The sequence below is a fragment of the Lutjanus erythropterus genome, chromosome 20 (assembly GCF_056507025.1).
Source record: "Lutjanus erythropterus isolate fLutEry1 chromosome 20, fLutEry1.hap2, whole genome shotgun sequence".
Classification (NCBI taxonomy): Eukaryota; Metazoa; Chordata; class Actinopteri; order Lutjaniformes; family Lutjanidae; genus Lutjanus; species Lutjanus erythropterus.
Genome location: NC_139336.1, coordinates 20,881,538 through 20,899,433, shown reverse-complemented (window position 1 = coordinate 20,899,433; position 17,896 = coordinate 20,881,538). Strand labels below are relative to the sequence as shown.

General features: G+C 40.6%; 1 protein-coding gene across 1 annotated transcript in view; it reads right to left on the bottom strand.

Moving 5' to 3' along the window:
• Positions 1 to 17,502, bottom strand: part of LOC146308467 (synaptic vesicle glycoprotein 2C-like) — a 52,825-nt gene extending 35,323 nt beyond the window's left edge. Inside the window, exons 1-2 of the mRNA XM_084746173.1 lie at positions 17,357 to 17,502; positions 2,924 to 3,843 (exon numbers count right to left, since the gene is read on the bottom strand). Of these exons, the coding sequence (XP_084602299.1) occupies positions 2,924 to 3,530 (607 nt within the window). The 5' untranslated portion in view covers positions 3,531 to 3,843; positions 17,357 to 17,502. The remainder of the gene's footprint in view (positions 1 to 2,923; positions 3,844 to 17,356) is intronic.
• Positions 17,503 to 17,896: the final 394 nt, after the last annotated feature.

Genomic DNA, 17,896 nt, shown 5'->3' with positions numbered 1-17,896 from the left:
TATTGTTCCAGCAGTCCATTATTCCGAAACCTTGATAATCTGAAAAACGTACCGTAAAACCAAGGGCCTGAAAATACTCTTCCTACAGTTTTTAGTTGAAGCTGTCCATGGTGCTGAATCAGCAGGGGCATTGCCCTTGATATCCTACTGTCTTTTTGTTCTCTTGGCTTCTCTGACAAAATCAAACGTATGTGATATTAGTTATTAAAGACAAAAAACAGTGGGGTGCCCACATCCAAAAGGCTTTTATAGATGCTGGATCAAAAAAGCAAACTGACGGCAAAAATCAGACAAAAAAGATCCACACACTGTACTGATAACTCCCGGCAATTTTAATACACACAAAAAAGTTGAGAAAACTCAAAATTTCAAGGCAACAGACTGTAATAGAGTCAAACTCAAATTCTTAAGATCTGAAAACGTTTTACCAACTACTGATCACTTTTGTTGAGAAAATTAACTTTTCTTCTTTAGATAAACTTAAGATTACAGGTCAGCAAACGTTTTAAAGAGAGTTTGAAGAGTTTGAGTTGGGGGCTCAAAACGCAAATCTATTGCAATGCGTTGTCTTTAAACTTTCAGTCATTTTTACAGTGTAGTCACTTTTTGATCTAACAGAGATGGGACTATTGGGGTTTTCCAGTAAATGGGCTGTTGGAACAATGGCATGGCATCCTCAATACCACTCCATCCATTTCTCGTGCCCTACTGCCTTGTTGCCTGAAAAAAGTGCAATGCTCAATACTTGAAAACCTAAAAAAAAAAAACCCTCTAAAGTTGGATATATTTAGATCTCCAGGCCAGTTTACAAAGAGCCAACACAGAGTAACACTCTCACTTCCCAGCACGAGTCCTGACCTAAGACTGACTCAGCTGCACCTGGCTGGAAAACCCCTTCCTACCAAATCAATATCTATTTTTGTGTAAGTGGTTTATGTAACATACAGAACACGATCCAGCCACAACAGACCAGCCTGATACTGTGGATACTCTGCTGCTGCAGAGTCACGACGGCTGTTTTAACGTTTCTTTATGACATTAACTGGTTGAGTTCTTATGCACATTTACTGTAATGCAATTATTTGCAATAAGGAGTCATTTAATGTGAATTATGCACTCATTAATGCATAAAATATTAGGAAATGCAGCTCAATTTGAGCTAAAAACTGTGACTGTACTAGAGGATCTCTGCAGCAGTTCCCACTATTTCATTATTTCTCTCACTCAAGTCTCCAGCCACACGTCCATTGAAGAGGCTCTTATTGATCTCTTGAAGAGTCACTGACCTTCACAGAGAAACTGTGGCAAAAACACCAATCTGTTCTATTGTGTAATTTTTTTTTCTTCCAACCACATCCACAAGTGAGTATATACACGCATCCTTTATTTATGCGGTGTGTGAGTGAGATGGTAAAATGACTCATTCTATCTATTCTCTCCCTCCTGTCTCCCACTGAGCGATGAGTCAGAAAACAGGTGAAATCTGGGTGAATAATAAACCATTCTGCTCCCAAAAACAAACAAGGTGATCACTCTCTTTTTAGTTATGAAACCATCCTCAAATAGTGTTTTTTTTTTTTCTTTTAATCGTCATATTGGAAGTGACTAATGCTTTAATTTAACACTAATAATGGGCACAGTAGAAAAAGGACAGTGCCACGCTGCTATTTTTTGACAAATAATGAAGCCAAATTGCACACATTCAAACATACAGACACATTAGTGGCACACAAACACAACTTTTCCCTAGTGTGGGAGGGATCCACCTCCTACTCATGGATCCAAATACCTGGTGCCATGACAACCCGCTGGCAAGCTCCTAAAGCAATGAGATTACAGTTGAAAGTGTCACCCACCACCACTACTCTCCATGCAAACCCTGCATGTCACCAACACTTGTCATTAGTGGGTTGCTGCTAGCAGGAAAAATAATTACATCAACACCCAAATATTTCTACCAAACATATTCTATCAATTTCCAAAGCGTGCAGAGTTTTAGTCCTTTGCTTCTATAAAGGCAGCAAGCTAGCAAGCAAATAAATTTCAGATTGCTCCCTGCACCTAAAAGTCAGGATTTCTCACTGTCACTCATCAGGATCTCGACTGTGTGACAGTCACACTTTTCTTGAAAATGAATCTGAATCTCAGACAGTTCACACACAGATTCACAACGTGTCTGGTGAAGTGCACTGCTTTGAGCTTTCACTCAAAATCAGCTGCTTCCTCTTTCCATCACTGAACACAGGCATTACTGTTGTCCATCATGTTGTGTTTGGTTCTCACATTAAAGACTCTGTGATCCAATTAAACTGTCTTTTACTGTAAATTTGAGGCTTTCAGGTCAGATGCTCTCCTAAACCCCCTAAAACTTTATTTTAGATCATATTATTTCTCTGCAGCATTAAATATGACTGAATAAACAATCAAAGCTAGTTTTGTCATTTTGCACATATTAGCATGCTTTAGCTCACAGTACTCTACATGCACAATCACTGTTATTAGGCTACAACCATTTTCATGTCCTTTGGTCATTTTAAAGAGTAAAAACAGCAGGCTGAAAGGTAGTGTTTCACTCCCATCTCTAGTTAAAAGGTATGGTATGCACTTCTGCAGCACTGCAGCCAGGTGAGAAGTTAAACCACTGCTTTAAAACAAGATTCTCAAGTTTGTGTTAAGTTGCTCACTATGCTGGAATTAAAAGGCACAGGACCGGAGAGGATGGAAGGCTTTCATCAGTGGCTTATGTTCTGTAGGGAATATAAAGGCTTGAACTACACATTTGATTCCCTGACTGATGGTTCAAGAGTATCATTACCAAGAGGTGAGACACAGTGGTGTGTGTAATGTATCTGTGTGAGAACAGACACAACTCAGAAAAGTGTGGATACTTAATAACTTCATGCACTTCAATGCAGATCCTTACCAAGCCATCCAGCACCAGAGTTGGGGACACACATGTCTGTCTCAGCACTGGGCAAGACAAAGCCCACCACGAACACCTCCACACCATCTGACATGAGCGCCAGCCCGAGCACAAAGAACAGCTGCCACTGGAATCTCCCGTGGCCGCACTCCTGCATGATCAGCTCGTACTGCTGGGCCAGCTCCTCCTCGTCTGCCTGTCTCTCGTTTTCCAGCTCCTTGCGACTCTTTAGGCTGTCAGAAACCGGCTGGCCCAGAGCCACCTGACCGTCCCGCAGCTTCCCATCATTGTAGGCAGGCACGCCTTGGTACTCCCCCTCGTAGATCTCATCTTCATCGTCGTGGCCCTCCGTGGCGTCACTGGAGGCCCCGTCCTCGTCGTTGGCTGCATTGTCAGCATAGTGACCATCTTGCTGAGTGTAAGTGTTGTAGTTGTTCTCTTCTTCGTCCTCGTTCTGGAAGCGGTTGTAGCTGCGATGAGCTGAGTATTCATCTGAGGCACGATCAACAGCTTTGCTGAGGTTTTTGGAAGCTTGCCTCTTGGCTTCTTTAGCGATGTCCTTGGCACCTTTAACCAAGGAAGTCCTGTGGTTCTGTGTTTCATCCATCTTGGCACGAGGTCAACTGGCACTAAAAAGTCTTTTAGTTCAACTCTCAAGCTTTTATTCCACCAGGTGCTACCAAAGTACTCTACCTATTCTTTCTTTCTTCCCAGTCTTCTATTCCCAGACAGAGCAAGACTTAAGGCAGTTTATTAGTGCTGAAAAGTCAGTCAGCTGCCAGGAAACTAATGATTAAGTAATGATGTCTAATTCCATTGGATGGGAGGAACCAGACAGCGCTGAAATGGAGACAGTTGATCTCAAATTGGAAAGATCCTCCGTCTGTCAGAACTCAGCAGAAGCAGAAGAGACCATCAGCCTGTGGGGACAGAAAGAGAAAAGCAGGTTGAGCTTGATTAAAAGCTGTCAGTCACAAATACTTGACTGCAGGATTTCTTGGCACCCTGCAAATAACTTCAAAAGAACATTTCAACACTGTAACTGCCAAATTTCCACTGATGCTGATACAAACTGTGATCTTGGAAATGCTTTACTACGAAAGAAATATCAAAAGAACATTACTCATTGAGAACAAACTGTGCAATGCCACTGAGTGTCTTCGAACTGAAAAACATCCAATGATTTTGGTCTTTGATATTTTAATTGTAATATTAGAAAAAAACTGTATCTTCTGAGAATCACATTTTTTCTTGTATAGTCAACAAAAAGTAACAGTCCTGTTTTTGTAAAGAAACTAAAAATATGCCGAAATAAACAAAAAGCAATGAGCTGACACAAACCTGCTGCCGTAAACAAGTGTGGACAAAATATTAGACACCTTTGAATAAAGTGTAATGCACAAACTGAATAAGCACATCTTTGACACACTGTCAACAAAACAGAGTTTTTAGAAGTAGAGACGATGTGGGTGAGCAATCTCACCAAAAAATAATAGCACAAAGGGGCTAGAGAGAGAGGGATGACACGCAGCCAAGCAGAGGACCAGTAACCTCAATACATGGAAGACAAACCAACTGAACCACAGGGGCGCCCCAACTTAGTTTACAACACTTCACTCGAGGAAGAGTCGACTATCATCCAATCAGCACAGCCATCTTGTTGGCTACATTACTCTATTGGAAACAGACGTAAGAGGACATTAAATACAATCTCTACAATTTACCTGAAAGGTAGATTGTGGAAACCTTAGATCATGATCAAAGACAATCAGATTGCTAACACCGAGGAGACAAAATATTCCAGAAATTGCTGAGTGGAGCCAGTACCTCGTCATGGGCCAACGTTTTTCAAGCAGTCCACTTGTGGTCTAGCCAGCCTGCCTTGTCTTGTTTTGATTTATACAGAGAAAAACAGCTACAACAAGTCAATGATCCAATTAGATTGAAAATAGGTCCAAACAAATGTGACTGATTTTCAAAACACTCTGTACTGAAGGCTAATGTGATAAATCTCTTAGCTGTCTGCCAAGCTTGCAAACCATGAACTGTAATCCAAGAATCAAGAATTCCATTTAATTACAAGTTGTATCACCAAAGTATTCCTGGAGTATCTCCAGGACTTTGGCACACAAACTGTGAACTGAATCCTCCAGTGTAGACAGCCCTGCATGAGACTGTTCTTTATCCTGCAACATGTGTGTTACAAACCGCCTCCTCTCACTAGTTTAAACCGCCCACGACTGGAAGATTCATGTCCAGCAGGACCCATAAGATCCCAGTCCAATTCAGTCCTGCATACTTGTTAGTGATAACATAGCAAATTTACATTGCCCTCCTCTGCATTTAAACAAAACACTTTGATTTGATTTTTGTACATTATATGGCTAAATAATTCTCCTGTTTGGTCATTATGAGGCACCGTACCTTGTGTGAATATTCATGGAAACACCAACGTGCGTGCTTGGGAGCAGTCTAGTTCGTAGTCATGTGAAAGAACTTGCTTTTAAATGTCTGATCTTTTCACATGGTTTCCAAAAAAAATATTTTAATACAGTATGGACACTGACTCACACATAAAGGAACTCATTTCTATAAATTTCATCCCATTAAAATCCAGACACGAGTCAGTTAGACAACAAAGCAGTTTGTCGTCACTATCATACTCATTCATAAGACCACAGTCAGGAGCTTCACATCACCGCTGACCCCTCGGGTCCCGTAACATCTCTGCATTATGCAGGAAGAGACAACAGCAGCCTGACACAAAGTCATGGTGACCCCCTCAACCTCCACATCACTGCTCTGGACTCCATGGTCTCTGACTGCAGTGGCTTGCAAAAGGTGATAAAATGCATCAGTGCATCTCTGGCTCCTCTCTCACCCGTACACAACGTTTGCTGCAAAGCAAAAAGTTTACAACATCATCAGTGACCCTCAGCATCAGACAGCAGACATTTTATCCAAGTCCTAAATTAGGGCTCAATTTTACATCAGAGCACATCATGAACAAGCAAAGTGGTGTACAGTATTATTAATGCTTTTACTTATAAATTTGAAAATGCATCAAGGAATAGATCGACATCTTGGTTAATATACTAACTGGCTTTCTTGCCAAGAGTGAGATGAGGAGAGTACAGCCATTCTTCTGTTACAGCTGCTATGATAAATACTTTTGGCGGTTAGAATAATGGTTCACATGACTACTTGTGAAAGGAGTCGCTTGTAGTGACAAACCCAGAGAATTTATCACCAGACTCTATAGTTCCCCTCAGCTCTGATGCAGCTTTATACTGTCTTTTAAATTTACTGTTTTGGTTCAAACACCAGTCTAATTAACAGAATTTTCAACCACAGCAGGAGCTGTTTTCAGCTACACAGACACAGATAGCAACTACTTGCTGCACATAGTGGAGTGGTAAGGAGCTAGAGAGTCACATATTTCTGTCAGGAGTTGGTAGAGACCAAAAATAGAGCTAAAAGGAGAATGAATATCGGAATTTCTATCAGAATTTGGCACTTCACCTAATATTTTTCCATAACTGCTGGATATAATAGCCAATTGTTTGCTAAGAAGTTTCGCCATATCAACTTAATAATCTGTCAATGTTGTGTTTGCTGGTTGTTTCTGTCGCTGCCAAGTGGCCAAGAAAACAGTTACTGCAGGTTTGATCCATGTTGCCAGAGCCAGGAAACAGTTAGCTTAGCATAAAGAGTAGAAGCAGCAATAAAACCTAGCATGGTTACAAGTCATAGGCTTTGTAACTAAGCTAGGTTACAAGAGTATGCAGCTGTTTCTGACCAAATCTGTCAGTATGCTAACGGTTAGCTGCCATGCAGAAGAGAAAGTGTCTTAAAGAGCTCCAGGAGGCATGCTCCTTCCTTTGTAAAATGCAAATGCTGCATTCATGGCATCCACGGTGTTGAAAGGGAACTCTGTTGGTGTGCTAAGTGCTGAAGCAATGGTCCCCTATTCCTGATGAAAACGCATATGATGCATGCATAAGTGCATACATGTGCACTTGCATGAACATATGGTAGCCTACATTAAATTGTCCCAGTTTGGGGGGTTGGAAATATGATCACCCTCACCCTATATGCTGTCTGTTTAATCTGTAGAAAAAATGTAAGCGCTATGACACAAAGACGTTTTAGATTCAGTGCATATTTGTGTCAAGTCAAGCAGAAATGAATTAAATTAAACTGAATGAAAATTATTCATACCCAACATCATTTATTCATTTGTTTTATGCATTCAGAGACATTTGACATTCTTGGAAGTTTGGCTTTTGTGACCATGTCTTCTGTCAGAGCTTATTCATTTCATGGGTTGTGTTTTTAGGCTGGGAATACATGTCAGCATGTATGACTGACTCCCCTTGGGGCTCCCTCCACTGTGACACTGGCTTGGCCTCTCAGAGGACCTGTCAACCCATCAGGCCCGAGCCGTCTGTCTGCCACACTGCAACCAGCACTCACCAGGTCCAGAGTCTGCTGCAGGACAAACTGCAGTGAGCTCTGGGCCCTCACATTACAATCCAAAGCCCTTTAGCTGCACTGTTATTGACAAGGCAATTACAAGGTACACACAGAACAAATACAAATATACTGCACATGCAAAACACAGGTGAGGTAGCATTTTCATTTGACTTGCAAACTAATATAACAAATAATAATATAATATAATATAACATAATATATATATAATATTAACATTGTTTACAGTAACCGTGATACATCTGCATCTCTAACTTAAATAAACAATGATAAATAAAAAATTGATGTTGCAACACCACCATTTTCAATGCATGGTACAGCTCAACTCAACTTTATTAGTTAGAACCTCCTAGTACCTGTTACCCAGTACTTTTTCGGGTATCACCTTGGTTGCAGGACATCCTGCACAAATCTGGCATTTTGAAATAGCCAAGCCACAATCGATAGCTAGCAAAATTGGAGCCCACCTCTGTCTGATTATTTGTTTGTCTATTTAGTCCTTGTGTTTCTCTGTTTCTGTGTCAGTTTGTCGTTGTCCTTTGTGTTGAACCTCCCAGCCCTTTCTGTGTTTTCCTGGATTTGTTGGATTGCTACTATGATTTGGATTTTGGATTTTTCCCCATTTTGTTCCTGTATTCCCTTAAGCTTGATTTATAGTTTTTTTTTTTATATTGAACACCTTAAACTTACTTTGCTGGATTTATTTGCATTTTTGGGTCCCACCTTTATTTTACTACTTCACTTAACAGAATATAAAAGTAACACAATAAAGGCCACAAATGATGCATTCTGTTTATTATTTAATGCATGTTGTTAACTTGGAGCCAACTTAGCTGTTGCTCTGGTGAAAAACAGCAGTCAGTGGTATCTGCTAATCAACAGAAATGCCAGGCAATCTGCAGAAGTGATAATATTATCTGTGAAATGATTCATATACAGATCTTCAGCTCAGTTGTGTATGGTTTCAGAGGAAATACCTCATCATTCAGTGGTATACTTTATCAATGCCAGTAGTGGTAAGATCATACAAAGCAGCCATATAGTGTTGTGATATGATTCTGTCTATCAGCAAGTAAGAAGAAAAAAAAATCCATCTCCTTTACATTAGGTTTAACATGCTACTCTATTTGTATCTGCAGTCCCTGGAGTGGAAAGCATACACTGAGGTGTTGAGACTGGGTTAAGTCTCCAAATAGACCATGGCAGGTTGATGTATGGTGTTTCAGCTCACCTTTGCCCTGCTGGATTAGATAAAACATCAGTTTGGATCTGTCATTTGAACGTAAGCGCCGGGGCTCCACAGCGACGTAAAGCAGCCCAAGAGATTTTGGTGCAATGCAGCAATGAAATGAAGTAAGAAATGTGTTCTAACTAACTTTGTGCACGTCCAGATGATGAGACACTGACTGCCGCTGGCCATGGATGCATCTAAACACCAGACCAACAAGAAAAATCTCAGCATCCTATGGCTTCAGGATAATAACTAAAAAGATGTGTCGATTTACACTGCAGCATTTCCTACAATAAAGGTTTAGTTGAAAAATGAACGCAAGCTTAACAAGTTTTTTAACAGCATTTTGGTTTAAAAAAAAAGAGAGTGCTCCAAGAGGGCTCAGATGTTATATCTAACTTAGTTTCATCCCCACTCAACTTTTATTTTTAAAATACAAACAAGTGTATTGAAGGGGCAGTCACTGCTCAATATATGACACTGTCCTTACTGGAAAAAAACTTTATTTGTCAATATGACTTTAGAAAATATGGATGTTTGCCTTCTTGCTGACAGTTAGATGATAAGATCAATAGCACTCACACATTGAAGGGAAAATTTGGCACTTTTTTTTGTGGATGTCAAGTCAGTGTTGATGGCAAATGTCCACTGAAGCAATGTCACTGGATGTGAAGACTACAGGGCATTTGAGATTGTCACCAAACACTATTTTTTGGCCAACAAAGCAAAAGCCATAGGCTATGGCTGGTGATACACAGCAACATAAATGTAGGTGTCAAAAGCATATGCAGTGCATTCTGGTACATGTAGGCACTGCCGGCAACTGCCCCACACAGGTCAATGTCACAAACACTAAGGATTTATTGTTTCAACTTATTTTATTTACCAGTAACTGGGCATCTACATGAAAATTGCTGATTTTTTTCCTTTAAGATGAACATGTAGCTAGCTGTGAAGCAATTGTAATTTAAGTAAAGTTATGTGGTGTAGATTATAAATAATATGTCTTATAATACTAATAATACTGCCCAGAAACACAACTTTAAATTAAGGTGTTTCTGATATTGTGGTTGTAAGAAAAACATAACTGACAGATTTCCATGAAGCTCATATGAATCATTTTGGAAGCCACTAGCCATGTTCCCATCCAAATACATCTCAGATTTGATCAGACTTTAGAGTTAATCAGCAAAAGAAAATGTATATGACAGCTTGTTTCCATCAACTACGATTACAATTTTTCAAGTTTTTTCCATTAACCTATATCCATCAACCTTTTCTAATGAGATACTTCAAAATGTGCATAAAATATGTTGCAAGAAAGAGCTATTGACAAACTACATATTAAATGAATAGACATGTTCTGCCTGAGTACTGAAACACAGCCCTCTGTGCAAACTTCCTCCAAACTAATTTCCAGAAGTGACGAAGCTCCTCCAGCTGAGTGCTTGACGTCTGAGACTAAAGGTCGAACTCTGTGATAAACCTCATGATATGCTCTGAGAGTTTCTGCACCAAACGGCCAAGAAGAAAATAGCCAATCAGTCCACTGCACTGCAACACTGAGAGAACTTTTTATAATAGAGGGAAAATGAATAATGGTGCATAACAGGCGGCCAGGTTTGAGTATAATCCCTGGTCTCAATTCACATCCTCCATGCTGATCTGTGGTTTCCCCTCTGTGACTGCCAATCTCTCTTCACTTCTTCCTTCTTCTTCTGTTTTCCTACTCTCCCTCCCTCTTTCCATCCTTTCGTCTTTCTCATCTGAGTGCGCCAAGAATTTCAAAGTCATCGTCTTGATGGTGATGCAGAACATGAAAGATATTCGTCTTCTGTTGACATTTCATTATTCATGATAGGCTAACTGTCCTTATGCAAATGGTCATTAATGCTGACATTTAGAAGTCTTTCCATCCCTTTTGAGTCACAGAGATAAGTCCAGTCCAAATGTCCAGTTTTCAAAGCAACCTATATGCCATTTTCACACATATGTATTCTCTAAAACTAAAGGTGCTAACTAGAACCATCAAGGGCTCTTTCCTTTTCCACCAAATCAGCCCTGGTTCTTGCACCAGTTCCACCACTTTCGAGTGGAAACAATGTAATTAAGGATGCCATCAACAGAGGGCGCTACACAACACACAACAACCTGTTGTGAATACAACACGTCCATGTTGGTTCCAAAAGAAAAGCTGCTATTTTGGTCCCAGCTGGGAACCAACATTTTGAGTTCCAAACGGATTTATTTTTTCAAGATTAGGAGCCTGAAGCAGAACAGGGCCAGTTCCATGCTGGTATATAAAGCCTATAAGAGAGAACCATCTGAAAAAGGGTCCACAGAGAAGGTTCTAAAGGATAACCCTCCTATGAGGGCTCAATCCAGTACCTTTCCACCCCCTAAGAGTGCTAAAAATTATTAACCCAGGAGGTTACCGCAAACCCTTTTTACATTCCAAGGGTTTTTTTAGAACCCACCCAAGGGGTTCTGCTGTAAACCCTTTTATATTCCAAAAGTTTTATCTCTCGACCAACCCAGGGGCTTCTATCAAGAACCCTTTTATACTATGGTACATAGAAGCCTTGACGAAAGAGTTCTTCAAGGATTTCAACAATCCTTAAAGAACTCTTTCTTCCAAAAAGGGTTGTTTGAATGAAAAGGGTTCATAATGAAGCCCTTAGTTACAGAGAATCTTTGACGTATGTTACTTCAAAAAAGGCTTTTTCTGGTTCTCGGTAAGGAACCCTAATTTCTAAGAGTGCGCTGCAGATTATAAGGGATACATGGTTACACAAGACTAGTCCACATTTCAGCTCACAACCTTGGCCTTTTCCCCCCATAAACACACAAGCTAATATCGTTTACGGCCGTTTTTATTTCCTTTCTGATGGCGACCCCCCTCGCCTTCTGCTGTGATTGGGGTTATTATAACAGCACCCTTATGATGTGATTTTAGCAATCAGCAAAAAATTCCTGCGAGCTCTGAATCAGCAGTCCACGGAGAGAGAAGAAATGATTTCCTCGCAGTCGTGCTGTCATGGCCCGCTGACGCCATCCAGCTACGTTCATTAATCACTCACAGAAACACACACACGCGCATACAGTAGATGCCTGCACACACACATGCATATATACACTCTGCAGGTCTGGGACCCTGGAAGACATACTGCACAGGGTGAAATGGAAAAACTGTTTTCCGCAGGACATTGTTGTATTCTAAAAGACTTTCTCTCATCGAAATTGTGTTTCTTTAAGTGGTAAATAGTGATCTTAACATGTAGGTTAGACAGATATGATCCTGTATCTGCATGCGACATACTGGTTGACAGTATGTAAATGCAAGTGGTGTGTGCAGAGCCCTACAGGCTTTCTGCGGTGCCCACAGATGGCTGCAGTGAGCGTTTGCTAATGCACATCGTGTGAATAAAACTACACGCCAAGCTCAGCAGATGCTACACAAGTGAGGTCAAGGTTTTGACAGAAATAATGCAGGACTTTCTATGCAATCACATACAGATTAATTTTCTAAGTTGTTCTATTGAGTTCTATCCTAAAAGACAAATTTGAGCAGCTACATTAAGACCGCTGCACAAGCCTTATTCTTGAATGAACTATCTTTAAAAGACAGGAATGGTGTCCCTTAATGTTAACCAGATTTTCTGATTTTGATAAATATGTGTAAAAATATCTCGGTCAAACAGCTTAACAGAAAGGAGAATCAAGGGTGCAGCAGATCATGTATATAGATCCTCACCCTTATTTCCCTTGATTTAATCACTTATCTGGTTTTTGAAAGTTGTAAAAAATACACATTTCACATTTAACGTTTATTGTGCAGGTGAAGTACATGTACTGCCCTTGTCAATGACAAATCAGAGCAGCTATTGGACATATTGTGCAGCTCTTATAATAACGAAAATACAAGCTTAGCTATGTGTTTAGTTATAATAGTGAGTAAATTAGATTCAATTAGATTGTTTTAAATTAGATCTAAACCTGCTGCTAGAAAATATGTGGAAAAAAGACTCACACAGGTGACACAATGTGACCAGATGGGTATGGAGGAAAGTTCAGAAGTTCCAGATGGAGCTTTGCAAAAACACTGAAAGTGACTAGTGGAAAATGAAGTCTGGACACTTTATGAGCTTAATGAAAAGCTTGATCAGACTCCCAAACATCTACAAATGAACTTTTTATGCGTTGGAGACATGCACTTTGTTTTCCCCATAGGGGGAAAACAGGCTGATGAACAAGCACTTTAAAACACGTAGCCTCAAGAGGCTGTTGAAGTAGCATGACTGCCGGGGGAGCAGTGGAGTTGGGGGTTCAGATTAAAGTAATGAACACACACTACATCATACAGCAGCATCATGCCTCCGAGCTCAGAGATCCACTGGAACACATAAAGTCTTACATTCACAAACACACTGCTGCAAAGGGAATGATCACACAACACAGCACTTAATTTGGGTTCTCCTCCTGATGTGCAAACACACACACACACACACACACACACACACACACACACACTTTGCTGCCTGATTGCTTGTATATAATGATGGCTGTGAGGGTTTACTGACTGCTGGAGTTTGGCCAGCTGCTGTGGGGGTCCCTGTGTGGATGCCCAAACCGCAATTTGATGGAAAGTGTGTCTCTCTCCTGTCCTTCCCATGTTTCTTGTAAGGCTAACTTTTTTCAGAATTTGTTTGTCCTCATTTGAACCTCAATCAATAAGATAGATTTTTGAGGAATTAAAGGAATAGTTTGACTTTTAGGGGAATTTCATTTGGTGTCATTTACATGAATTTGACTGCTAGACTGTTTGTGTTTATTTGCCCATAACAACCAACTGTATCAACTCTATAAATGTCAGCTGAAAGCTAGCTAGCAACAGACACACTGACCATGTCCCTGAGATTAGTGTCTATATGGATTTCATCTACTGGTTTTTACACAAATGCTCAATTTCTGCATGAAAAATTATCAGCTGAAAAGCTGAAAATTAAAAAAAAAAATCTTGAAATATCACAAAAAAGTGTTGGAAGGAAAATGTGACAAAAGTGCAATGGAAACACTAAATAATGAATGATGTATTTGAAGCATGTGACTTAAATATCAACTGAAGAGATGAAAAAATCAGATCTATGATGAGGAGACCATTTTTTAACTGTAAAGCAAGTGCTACCTGCTTATTATCTCAACAGACCAACTTCTAATATTTGCATTATGGTATGGTTATGCACATTTCATTCGATTAAACTTTGCGTTACATTTGCACAGAAACCTCAAAACTTTTTCTCTGTTATTTCCCTCTTGTGTCCTTTTTCCCCTCGTATTTAAATATTATTGCCATCGATGCACTCCTAGTCCATATGCAGACTTTCTCTTTAGTCTGTAGTAGGTGGATTTACACTGAAGTCACCATGTGCATCTGTATGAATCAACGAGGGGCAGTGACAAAATGGTGCTATTTGACAATTTGAGAATGAGAACTGGAACCCCAAACATGAGAGTGGTATTGAGCCTCTCATCTGAACTAACTATTCCTTTAAATTTTCACTAAATAGGATGCAGTTTTCTATTGAACATCCTCGCCTTCTCTGACTGTTATAAACTGAAAAATGATGCTAATTCAATAGAAATAAAGTTCAGCATTCAGACTGCCATAAGATCACCCAAAATAATCTACACCAGGAAGGATTTTGGAGGACCTGAGTTCTCTTCTACCGTCTTGTGCAACCATCTTTCTTAGTGTGGTTGTACATTTGAACAGCTTGATGATGTTACCCTCTCTCCTCTTTCCAGGCGAGTGATCGTCTGACAGATTACATCCTGACTTTCTGCCATGCATGGCCTTCGTCATGACATGTAATGCAGAGCCATGTGAGCCAGACCCTTCTTTGTGTTTAGTTTCCCATCAAATACAGATGAAGTTGAGATAAAATCACACAATAGAAACCGGTTAAATAGAAGCCTGGATCATCATCTGCTGGCCTAAATCAAACACTGAGGTATATAGACGCTGAAGGCAAACATTAATTTACTGACTAGTATGTTTGACAAACATCTATTCAAAGTGAAGCAGAGAACTGCTTTGAAGCAAACACCTGGTCAGAATCTCTCCATGTTTGATTCAATCAAACTTCCCATTCAGCTTCCATGAAGCAGCTTTATGCAAAATTCATCTGTCACTTTCCTCTTCTTTGTTCCACTCGCACCGCTCACTGACTGTACTGCAGCCTGAGCACAGCTCACAGACCATGCACGTACAGGAAGGACCATCAATCACCACGGAGTCTTTTGACGCAAGTCGCGTCCCGTAATTAGATTTCGGGCTGTCCTGCTGCCTGGGAATCAATCCTCCCTGCACAGTGTGCACAGTGTACAGTTAAACGACTATCCCCACACACTGCATCGAATGTTAAAGCCTGAGTAATGAATGGATCTGCGAAGCTCTCTGCAGATTCACTCCGTCTGCCTGCATGTGTGTGCTCCAGCAGACTGGAAAGCTCGGGGATGCCTCTTGCCATGCATGTGTATGTGTACAAACTCATCTGTCCAGGGGCAGATCTAGAGAAATATTCACTGGGTGGCTAGAGGATGACTTTAAGGGTTGGTAAACATTTAATGCAAATTTGATCGCAAATAATCCCATATATCAATATATGCTTGGAAACATGCCTGGTTCTATGAGGGTGTGAAAGCATGTATTATGCCCTTAGTTTGACGCTTTGGACCCTCAGTTGAAATTTGAATAATAAATGCCAAGTGCAAGGTGGTGGATCACGAATCTGTCGTCCACAGCTGTCCATGTACGCCTCGATTTGGGATCACGTTCAAGATGCACAGACTCTGTTTCTTCATGCACTTCTTCTTTTTGGGTTAAGCTTGGTTGGGCTGAGTGAAGGTGAATATAGATCAGCAGGTGTGGTGATTATTAAATCCTCTTTCAGCCAATCAGATCACTAGGCTCATAGCACTGAAACAGCTGTCACAGTCACAGTTTAATATGATAACAAGCAAGTGTAAAGCTTTACCTTAGCATTAGCATTGCAATGTGTTTCAAGGATAAAACATGAGTTTTGCTGTCAGCCCTGGTAACTGGACATCTCCTTCATAAAGAAGAAGAATATCGAGTTATAATCGATCAGTTTGATGTATGTAGATGTCTGTGTGGTTATACTGTAGCAGCCTGGTGTTGTTTTCAAGTGATTTGAGGAATCATGTATAACATTACGCTCAGAGGCTGTGGATTTTTCAGCATATCATTGGTGCCACCCTGACTCATAAAAGCAAACTTTTGCAATAAAGGAAAGATACACCTTATTCACTAAGACTGTTTTCAACTTTTTCCAGTTACATAATCTATTCATTATTTTCACTGCAGATGCCTGCCAGCACTTGTGCACCCCCACTAATTTCAGATACTATCACTTTGTTCTGGAGCTGGGCCGCACTTGGAAAGCTTGATACATGTCTTTTTTCATTGAACATAAGCCCATCACTTAGCCTAAAATTTGGCCAGTACAGATCATTAACAAATAAGTGTTGTAACATCATCTCTTGCTGCATCATTTGCACACCACAAGGGTGTTGAATTGGGAAGGGGCAGTAGGGACATGTCCCTACCAATATCCAAGGATTACTGAATTGCACCAAGTAGTAATCAAAAAAATAAAATATATCCACTGTTTGTCACTGTCTGGGTCAATGTCAGTTAGTGAGCTTCAGTATTGTGACAAAGCACTTGTGCTAAATGCGAAACAGTGCATTTTTATGTTTTGAAAGATTAAGTGCTCCCCCACACAATGCCTCAAATTGGTTTGGTCCACTACCTACCTATAGTGGGTGTCTTTTTACTGCCAAAATATTCAATATATTAATCAAGGGTCTCGCAAGGAAAGTGAGAAATATACACAAATCTATTTTTTGTACTTTATTCCCATGCATGTGGTAATCTCAGTCAGCACTCCTCTGGCAGCAGCACAGTGTCTCTCAATCTCACCTTGCACCGTGCACCTCAGGCAGCACCTCAGGCAGGCTTTTACTGTTTATGCCACCAACCATGGCATGAAATTTCCACCCCTGGCACTCAGACTTCAGTCTTGTAAATTTCTGTCTAGCCAAAACTTTTCACATATTTATTTTGAACTAGAACTGTTTAAAACTGGGGTGGCAGTTGGGGTGGCAAGGCATCTTTCTAGATCCACCCCTGCATCCTTCCAAGACCAGTGAGCACGTCAGGATGGAAACATCCCATCACCACAACCACCAAACACACATATAAGATCTGGGAAGTCACTAAATTGCGAATAAACTGCGCACAAGCTCTTTTTTAATGCATTTCATTAAAAACTTGCTTTAGATAAGATGTAAATTAATCAGATTAAAAAGACATATTGTGATGAAAATATAGTTTAATGTGGTGTGAATTTGTTATTCCAAGCACACTTAATGATGCTCATGCTGGACAACTCTAAGAAAGTTCCACAACTTTTCCGTCAATCATGTGCACAGACGGTTTATTCATAATTTTACCGCCTGTACGAGAAAAAGGAGCATTTTTAATCATCAGATGCATCATATTTCTTATTTCCAGTCTGCATATGACATGATCCAAAGATACGATCTATGTTTTACTACAACAGACTGGAGAGGAGATGAAGTTCTAGTTTGGCGCATCTAAAAAAGAAAAAGGGAAGACTTACAATCCGCAGAGGAGCAGGTGCATCGTACTGAGCTGGAGGAGATTTCTCTACACAGCAGCTGCAGCAGAGATCGGAGGCATCGCGCCGAGATTTTCTTGTTTCTTGTCTTCTTCTTCTTCTTCTTCTTCTTCGATGCAGCGGTTTCTCTGCTGCAGTCCAAGGAAGAGACGAAGAGATGCTGCTGAGGGGAGGTGGGAAGCGTGAGTGCGATGGGGGGAGGAGGAGGAGGAGGAGGAGGAGGAGGGAAAGGAGGGGGAGGAGAGGAGAGGAGGGGGTGCAGGAGTAAATAGACAGACTGAAATCAATAGTAGGCCTACAGTATATCATACGGACAATAGTGAGCGTGTAATACAGTAACAGTGTGTATGTGGCGGAGGCTCAGTGATGCAGGATGGTTACTTGGCATCAGGATGTCACACTGCTGAGTTTCAGCGCAGGATGAGAACAAAGAGCAGCAGTCTGAGTGAAACGTGGCTCCTGGGCAGAAGTTTACTGACGGATGACAGACTGTTGCTGCTGAATCTGCAGAGTCAGCTTCAA